General features: G+C 39.0%; 1 protein-coding gene across 1 annotated transcript; it reads right to left on the bottom strand.

The window, feature by feature from the left end:
• Positions 1-234: 234 nt before the first annotated feature.
• On the bottom strand, positions 235-708 carry LOC149018838 (uncharacterized). The gene has a single exon (XM_089153987.1). It carries the CDS (start codon positions 706-708, stop codon positions 235-237), a length of 474 nt encoding a protein of 157 aa, XP_089010113.1.
• Positions 709-10310: the final 9602 nt, after the last annotated feature.

The following is a 10310-nucleotide window of genomic DNA, read 5'->3' as shown; positions in this document are numbered from 1 at the left end:
ATTAAGACTATAGGAAGAATTTACTTCAAGGTCTTCTTGTTCTTCCTTGGACTTTGCCATTAGAGCCATGTTGATTCTTTCTTCATCTCCTCCTTTTCTTCTTCATCATCACTTGTGATGTAGGATATTTTGGTCATATAGGCTTTCTTCTTTTCTTCATTCAAGCACTTCACTTTCACTTTCTTCTTCTTCCTTAGTGGCACTTTTTAAGGAGATGGACTTCTTCCTTCAATCCTATTGCACACTTGTTTGAACTTGCTTGTCTTCTTCAAGCTCTGCTTCATGAGCAAGCAAAGATCCCATAAGCTCATCAAGGATGGTTTTTGATAAATTTTCCACTTCTTGAATTGCGTTCCTTTTGGGTCTCCATGAAGGTTGAAGAACTCTTAGGATTCTTCTTGTCCTGTCTTCATTTGTGAAGTCCTTTCCAAGGCTATGCAACTCGTTAACAATGTTAGTAAGTCTACTGAATAAAGAAGTAATATTCTCATCATCTAACATTTTAAAGTCTTTATATTGAAGCATATAGACATGTAACTTCATCTTTTTGTTGTCGTCAGTCCCTTCAAATGTGACCACTAATTTATCAAAGTTTTTCTTTGGCATTTTTGCAAATTCCACATCTATTGTAGACTCTTGCACTTCTTTACGATTGAATTGAATTTTAACTTTGTCGGTTGAAGTCCACTTGGCTTTGCGTTTGGGCATTTTGTTTCGATCTTCATCTAGCTTAAAATTTTCATTTGGTCCACATGTGATGATGTCCCAAACATCGAAGTTATGTGCACAAACGAAATCTTCAAACCTATTTTTCTAATAGGAAAAACCTTCTCCATCAAAGTATGGAGGTCTAGAAGTGTTAAGTCCTTCAGTTCTTGAGGGAACTTGGTCAAAAGGAAAGGCCATAATCTTTTACTCTTTTAGAGATTGATTTCAATTTCAAATTGAACTCCCACTCAGATACCAATTGTTGGTGCAACCTAGACGGGGGATGATTAGGTTGCAACTAGTGAATTGTCCCAATTTTTTAGTTTAATTGCAATTTCAAGAAAAATTGAGAAAATGCCATGTCAGTATTGCTACATGAACCTCCATTGGTTTTGATGATAACAAACATGAATTACTAATGGCTATACTGAGTTGTGTTTGTCTAGTTAAATATGAGAGCAAGTGGACCAAATCCAACTCAATGCCAAATGCCTAAGCCCAAGTCAAGGCCAAGACCAAGCCAAGATGGACAAGAAGTCTAAGTCAAGATGAGCATGAAGAATGGAGTAGAAGAAGATTCAAAGAACACCAATGATTATCAACTCAAGCTTAAGTAAGAAGACTTAGCAAATTAGGACTTAAGTCACTTCATGTACACTCATATGTAATTGCACTCAATTATTCACATATCTGTCATTAGACTGACCTAGGGCATGTTAGGAGAGTGTATAAAGCTTAGGATTGGATAGAAAATTCCAAAAACCCATTCAAGTCCTTGTTTGCACCTAACTGTGCAATCTGTGCTTCAGATGGACGTTCGTCTGATCACAGAAGCTCAGATGGAATTCCATTTGTTCAGACGGAGCTCCGTCTGTGACAGACTGCGGTCTGATCAGACGACGCTCAGTTTGAGTTAGACTTCCTTCTGGTCAGACGAAGCTCCGTCTGGATAAAAATCTGCCACGGCTAAATTTTAACGGCTACTTTTTAAATGAGACGAATGTCCGTCTGAGTCAGACGACAGTCCATGTGGGCTAAAATTTGTCCATTTTCTATCCGTTGGAAGTTGGGCTAAGGTACTTGAAGGCCATCTATATAAGCCAAATTCACCCCATTTGAGAGCCTAAACCTTGACAATTGATCAACTACTCCCCAAACACTCTCAAGCTGTCAAATTACAAGAAAACACTTGTTTTGCCTCTCACCCTTTCTCCACCCTTGAAGAACATACCAAGGCATTTAAGCAAGCTCATTGGAGAAAAACTTGAGGTGATTAAAGGCTTTTTATTGGAAGGTTATTGGTGGTGCAAATCATATCATTTGGGCATTCATTCCTCATTGCACCACACTCACACAAGGGGTAAAGTGTCACACCCCTTGTTATGTAATCTCTAATCATCTATTGTATTTACTTGTCTTCAATTCTAGTCTAGGTAGGTTAGAATTGATTTTGGGTACTCTTGCCTGTGAACAAAGATTAGTTGGGTGCTCTTGCCCATCAAGGTGCTCTAGCCCTAAGATAAACAAAGATTGTAAAGGATGCTCTTGCCCCGTAACAAAGATTGTAAATGATTTGATCTCTACCCATTGTATTAAAAGAGAATTACTAGTGGAATACTCTCTTGAGGTCAAGAGAAGAGTGGATGTAGACTTGTAAAGTTGAACCACTATAAATTATTGTGTTGTGGTTGTTTGGTATTGTTTAATTTCATTTGAATTTTCAATTTATCTTAAAATTTGCAATCAAACCAAAAAATTGGGACAATCCACTAGTTGCAACCGATTCACCCCCTCTAGGTTGCACCAACACAAATGAAATTAAACAATAACAAACAACCACAACACAAGAATTTATAGAGGTTCGACTTTACAAGTCTATGTCCACTTCTCTCTTGGCCTCAAGAGAGATATCCACTAGTGATTCTCTTTCAATACGGTGGGTAGAGAATCAAACCCTTACAATCTTTGTTACGGGCTAAGAGAACCCTTTACAATCTTTGTTTATCCTAGGGCAAGAGCACCTTCTTCAATCTTTGTTTATAGGTAAGAGTACCCAAACTATCCGTGTTCACGGGCTAGAGCACCCAAAACCAATTCTAGTCTACCTAGACTTAGAATTGAAGACAAACAATATACAATAAAAGGATGTTACCTAACAAGAGGTGTGACACATTACTTCTTGTGTGAGTGTGATGCAATGAGAGTGTATGCTTCAATAGAAATGAATGTACCACCAACTCCTTCAATCACCTCAAGCTTGGTTTCTACAAGCTTGCTTAACACCTTGGTGTGTTCTTTAAGGTTAAAGAGGATGGGAGACAAAACTTAATTGATTTCTTATAATTTGAGAGCTTGAGAGTACCTGGGGAGTAGTTGATCAATTTGCAGGGTTTTAGGTCTCAAATGGGGTGAATTGGGCATATATAGATGGCCTTTGAGTGCCGTAGCCCAACCCCCAACGGATAGAAAACGGACAGTTTTTTAGTCCATATTTCAGTCTAGACAGACATCCATTTGAATCATATGGAGCTCCATCTGGAAAGTATCCATTAAAAAGTAGCTGTTTAGGCATACTTTAAACTAGACGAATGTCCGTATGGTCAGACGGTCATCCATCTGGCTTTCAATTGCCAAACGGATTTCCGTCTGGCACTCTGTGACTAGACGGACGACTGTCTGGATCAGATGGACGTATGTCTATAGCACAGAGTGCACAATAATGTGCATTCAGGGACTTGTTGGGTTTTTGGTATTTCTAGCCAACCCTAAGCCCCATACACTTTCCCAACATGTCCTAGGTCAGTCTCATGACATGATATATGTATATTTGAGTGCAATTACATATGAGTGTACATAAAATGATTTGAGTCCTAATTTGCTAAGTTTTCTTGCTTGAGCTTGAGTTGATGATCATTGATGTTCTTGAGTCTTCTTGTATTCCATTCTCATGCTCATCTTGACTTAGACGTCATGTCCATCTTGGCTTGGTCTTGGCCTTTACTTTTGACATCCGGTGAGTTTGGTCCACTTGCTTTCATAATAACTGAACAATCATAACTTGATATGGCTATTAGTAATTTCATGTTTGTTATCATCAAACTAATGGAGACTGATGTGGCAATGCTGACATGGTATTTCCCAACATACAAGAATAAGTCAAGTAGCTAATGGGCTGAATTTCCATCCACACTTGTTAGTTCCTTACCTCAATCCAATGTTAGTTTCTCCTTATAATATACTTTTATATATAAAAGACATGAACAATGCCACCCTCTCCAAGTTTCTTCCTTCACTATTCATTTTCATCGTCATCAGATTGTATTACCCATTTCTTTATATTATCTCAGCTCTTGCGTCATAAGAAGCTAAACATCAAGAAATTAGAAAAATGTAAGAATATGATATAAAAAAGAAGAAGCTATATTTGTTGTGACTAAAGTATGCATCTATGGTTTATACCGGTTTAGCCAGCCTGACCGGGTTCGATCAATGAGACGGAGTAATTCATGGACCCAACCGAAGGAATAAAGAAGGGATGATCAGCATCACCCAAAAGGAAGCAATGATCTAACGGTCATGATCGAAAAGGCATTACTAGCGGGAAAATTCATATAAAAGCAAAAGGGTCATTCCAAAAAGGTAAGTCTCTCTCAGAGCACAGACACTAGATCAGAACTTGACCTCACTCCATTAAAATAGCTCTGAAGCTCCTTCGGAGTTCAGAAGAACTTTCTTCAAAAAATCTGACTAAATCGTCGGAGACGCGACGCCGATCAAGACGATCGGCTCCGTCTCTAACAAGTGTTTTTCTCATTTTTTCAGTGATCGAGAGACTGACAGAAGGATCAAGTTAACCAGATCAATCCAGATCTGAGGAGTTCGGTGCGAAGGAGACGGTTCAAACCTCCGGCAATTTTAGCACCAACATTTTGGCGCCGTCTGTGGGAACATAATCCCGAAACAAGTTCGAAGTAGAGGCTATGGCTTAATCACCTGAGCGGGAGGAAGGATTACCGATAGAAATGGCAGAAACAAGCCAGAGGGAACCGAGAAGAGTAAATCCAAAAAGAAGAACAAGAGAAACGATTCCAGTACCACAAATTCCGACGATGCAGACTCGATAAAGGCAGAGGATGACTAAGGATCGATCACCTCATCCTACTGAAATATTCGAAAGACAAAAGAAACAACTAGCAGACACGTTGGCGGCATCTCATCTGGAACTAGATCCGAATCAAATTACTGAACAATTTGAAAGCGTGCAACATCAAATCCTGGAGACTCAAAATCTGATGAGGACATTCATCAAACAAATTGGAATTCATTCAGAAGGGAGAGCTCCGATCTCATCAGCTAGGAAATCTCGAACTCTTTCCCCAAGCTGAGACATTTTCTGTTCCGAATTCTCAGATTCAGAAGTCAGGAGGAAGCCAAAGGAGATCAATTCTCAAAAAAGGATCGGGAGAAAGTGCAGATCTGAATTATATTCCTCTGGAATTTGAAGATTGAGGATCATCCAAAGATGATCGATTGAGTCATATTCAAAGTAAAAAGAGTAGAAGTGTTGGAGATTGGGGAGATAAAAAAGAAATAAGAAGATCAGAAGGTAGCAGATCTAAAGTTCATGGATCGGAAATCAGTAAAAGATTTCGTATCCTTGACGATCAGATTCAGCGACTGGCGAACAAACATGGTGGAGAAAAAGTTGATTGAAGTGATGAATCAAAATCCATTTGCTAAAGATATTATGTCAGCACCATTTCCGCGCAATTTTAAACTTCCGACATTCACAATGTACGATGGAAGCACAGATCCAATGGAGCATCTGGCTCAGTTCAATTCTGTTATGATGTTGGCAGGTAACTCTGATGTCTTAAAGTGTCGATCATTTCCATCTTCTTTGAAAGGATCTACAACAACTTGGTTCTTCAGTTTACTACCAGATTCCATTAAAGATTTTAAAGATTTGATGAAAATATTTTTGTCGAGATTCCAAAGTAGTATGAGGAGTAGTAAGACTGTTAATAATTTGGCTGCAATTCGCCAAAAATCAGGGGAATCAGTTCGAAGTTATATGAAGAGGTTCAATCAAGAATCGATTCAGATTAAGAACTTGAATGAAGCAGTGGCGTATGATGTTATGTTTAGAGGTGTGACAGATGAGCATCTTTCAGAATTTCTGATCATGAACAAGCCGGCAAATATTGCGAAGCTGACGACTCAATGTAATCAGTATGCAAATATGAAAGACATTCTTCAGGCAAGAAAGGAAATTGATGGCAATGGAAGTAGAAAGAAAGAGGATGGAGTCATGAGATTTGATCAGAGAGATCAGAGGAATAGCAGGAATTTTCCAAGAAATGTTCCTGATCGTCAATTCAGAAGGGACATTCCAAGAACATTCCAGGAAAACTATACTCCTCTCAATACTAGAAGGTCGGAAATTCTGATGCGAATTCAACATCAAGGAATTGTGAAATGGCCATTACCAATGATAGCAAAGGCGGACGAGAGGAATCCGAATAGATTCTGTAGATATCACAGGGATCATGGTCATGATATTGATGATTGCAGAATTTTGAAAAATGAAATTGAACGATTAATCAGTCAGGGGAGATTGGATCAATTTGTTCAAAGGAGAAATGGAGGCAACAGAAGAAATGTTGTTGATCAACCAAGAAGATGGAATAACCAAACACCAGCGAGGGAAGACCGACCGAAGGGAGATTTTCAATATAACTCTCCAGATGAAAATGCTAAACAATAGGAAAATCAACAAGTTCAACAGAAGCAGTCTCCAGTCATGACCATCTTGGGGAGCTTAGATTTGAATTCAATTTCAAAGTCTAAAGCACATGCCAGGTATGTAAGTGCTGTAAAATCTCATGTTATCCCTAGAAGAATCAAAATGATAAAGCAAATTGTTTTCACGGAGGAGGAGATGGAAGGAATTCAGGAACTACATGATGCCATTGTGGTAGTCATTGAGGTAGCAAACAGGGATATTCACAGGGTTCTAGTCGATACGGGATCTTCTGTAGACATAATGTCTTATGAAGCTTTTCAGCGATTGAAGTTGGATACAGTCAAGATAAAGCCTTGCGGTACAAGACTATTTGGATTTTCTGGAGGATCTACTTCAGTAGAAGGAACTGTGGAGTTAACAATAACATTGGGAACACATCCACAAACGGTAACTACGGTTACTAAATTCTTGTTGATAGAAAGTCTATCGGCATACAATATAATTCTGGGGAGACCAACATTGAATGCTATTGGGGCAATAGTTTTGACGAGACATTTGAAGGTCAAATTCCCAACTGAAGTAGGTATTGGAGAATGCAAATCTGATCAGAAAACTTCAAGGCAAAGCTATACGACCTTTCTGAAAGATTCGAAGGCACAAGGTAAGGCACTAGCTCTTACTGTGGAAGTTATGGATAACAAGGATGAAGAAAAAATTCAAAGAGGTGAACCAGTAGAAAAGCTGGAGAAGATTTGTTTTGGTTTGGAGAACCCGGAGAAAGGAACCATGATAGGAGCTTATCGAGCAATTCAGGATAAGGAGCAATTAAAAGAATTTCTTTAGCAAAATGCAGATGTCTTCGCTTGGTCAGCACAAGATATGCTAGGTTTAAGCAGAGAAGTGGCGAAGCATTGTCTTTGGATAGATAAATCTATCAAGCCAGTGAAACAGAGGCGAAGGAATTTCTCATCAGAAAAACATGACGCAATTAAAGTTGAAGTGGACAAGCTCAGAAAATCTAAGTTTATCGAGCAAATTGAGTGTCCCAAGTGGCTAGCAAATGTGGTAATGGTGAAGAAGCATAATGGAAAATGGCAAATGTGTGTAGATTATAATGATTTGAACAAGGCATGTCCCAAGGATTGCTATCCTTTGCCACGAATTGATCAGTTGATCGATGCTACATCAGGTCAGCAAATGTTAAGCTTTATGGATGCTTATTCTGGTTATAACCAAATTCTTATGAAGAAGGAGGACCAACCCCACACAGCATTCATGACCAATCGGGAAAGCTATTGTTATAAGGTTATGCCTTTCGGATTAAAAAATGTTGGTGCAACATATCAAAGGGCAATGAATAAGTTGTTTGCTGATCAGATTGGAAGGAATATGGAGGTTTATGTGGATGATCTTCTCATAAAAAGTCAATTCAGATCTGATCATCTCACTGATCTAAGGGAGTGCTTTGATGTACTCAGAAGGAATGGAATGAGGCTCAATCCCGAAATGTGTGCATTTGGAGTTTCGTCTGGCAAATTCCTTGGTTATATGGTTACACAGAGGAGCATTGAGGCAAATCCAGAAAAAATCAGGGCCATGTTGAATATGACAGCACCCAGCAGTATGAAGGAAATTCAAAGTTTAACAGGAAGAGTTGCGGCATTAAGCAAATTTATATCAAAATCAGGAGACAAATGTGCACCATTCTTTAAGGCGTTAAAAAATCTAAATGCACTCAACGAATTCAAATGGTCAGAGGACTGTCAAAATTCATTTGAAGAACTAAAAAGGAGGCTGACCAGTCCACCAGTTCTATCTCGACCAAATCTAGGAGAGATCTTGCAGATATATTTATCTTCTTCGAAGGCAGTAATAAGCGCAGTATTACTTCGAGAAGAAGGTACTATTCAAAATCCTATCTACTTTGTAAGTCATACATTGTTAGATGCAGAATCCAGATATCCGGAATTTGAAAAACAGGCTTTAGCTTTGATAATAGTAGCCAAGATGCTTAGACCTTATTTTCAGGCTCATCCAATTATTGTTCTTACTAACTAGCCTTTAAAGAAAATACTGCATAAGCCTGATCTTGCGGGGAGAATGGTATCATGGGCAGTAGAGTTAACAGAACATGATATAGATTATAAGCCCAAAACTGCGATAAATGCACAGGTTTTGGCTGATTTTATTGCCGAAAGTATTTCATCACCGGAGGAGGAAAAAGATTCCAATAAGGCATCTTCTGGGTGGACTCTACATGTAGATGGGTCAAGCCATTCTCAGGGATCAGGAGCAGGAGTGATTTTACAAAGTCCGTTCGGATTTGTAATTCAGAGCGCACTTCGATTTAATTTTCACGCTTCAAACAATGAAGCAGAATATGAAGCTCTCATTGCAGGTTTGCGATTGGCTAAATCCCTTTGTGTACAGAACATTGAAGTAAAAAGTGATTCTGAGCTGGTGGTCAGCCAGGTTACTGGATTGTATGATGTGAAGGATGATTGGATGGTCAGTTATCTTAAAAAGGTATGGCAATGTAAAGAGTGGTTTTCACAATTCTCAATCACGAGGATATCCCAAAATCAAACAATGAAGCAGATTCTCTGGCAAAGTTGGCATCTGCAAAATCTACTTCTATACCACAAACTATATATTTTGAGGAGCTAGATATTCCAGCATATTCAGATCTAGAGATAATGGAAATTGATGCAGAAGTATCTTGGATGGATCCTATTGTACAGTATCTGAAAGATGGTATTCTTCCTGAAGATAGGGAAAAGGCCAGAACGGTGAAAAGAAGTGCTGCTAGGTTTATTCTAAAGAATAGCTGTTATATAAAAGAATAGTTTCTGGACCACTTTTGAAATGTTTGGGACCATCTGATGCACGATATGCTTTATCAGAGGTCCATGAGGGAATTTATGGAAGTCACTCAGGTGGGAAAGCTTTGGCTTATAAAGTTCTAAGGCAAGGATTTTATTGGCCACGCATGCAATCTGAGGTGATTGAGTATGTAAGAAGGTGTCATCAATGTCAAATTCATGCACCAATTCAGAGCCAACCAGAGAAACAACTAACATCAATTCTTAATCCCCTTCCATTTGCTATGTGGGGTATGGATTTGTTAGGGCCATTTCCTGTTACAACTGGAGGGAAAAAGTTCGTAGTGGCCGCAATTGATTATTTCACGAAGTGGGTAGAAGCAGAAGCCTTGGCAACGACAACCACGAGTCAAATTGAGAAGTTCTTTAGAAATCATGTCATATTTAGATATGGCCTGCCAAAGATTCTACTTACTGATCACGGACCACAATTTGACAATGAAAGATTCAAGGAATTTTGTGCAGATTATCATATTGAATGCAAGCACTCATCTGTGGCATATCCTCAATGGAATGGTCAAATTGAGGTAACCAACAGAACACTTCTGCAGGGAATAAAAAGGAGACTGGAGGAAGCAAATAGCTTATGGATCGATGAGCTACCTCATGTACTGTGGGCATATAGGACTACAGTCAGGACTCCAACAGGAGAAACACCTTTCAGACTAGCATATGGGTCAGAGGCGTTGGCTCTAGTGGAGGTTATGGTGGGATCAAACATATATGAAGGATTTGATCCAATAGCTAATGAAGAAGGATTGAGGGCAAATCTTGAATTCTTAGATGAAGTCAGAGAAAAAGCCTTATATCGTAATATAGAATATCAGAGGAGAACAGCGGCGTACTACAATGCCCGAGCCAGATCTAAATCTTTTAGAGTGGGAGATTTGGTTTTGAGAAAGAAGTCGGCATCAGATCCAAGAAACTGTGGAAAGCTTTCTACAAATTGGGAAGGGCCATATGTGGTAACAAAA

The sequence above is a fragment of the Hakea prostrata genome, chromosome 4 (assembly GCF_041222555.1).
Source record: "Hakea prostrata isolate BN-2017 chromosome 4, UWA_Hpros_2, whole genome shotgun sequence".
NCBI lineage: Eukaryota > Viridiplantae > Streptophyta > Magnoliopsida > Proteales > Proteaceae > Hakea > Hakea prostrata.
This window is presented reverse-complemented; position numbering and strand designations above follow the sequence as displayed.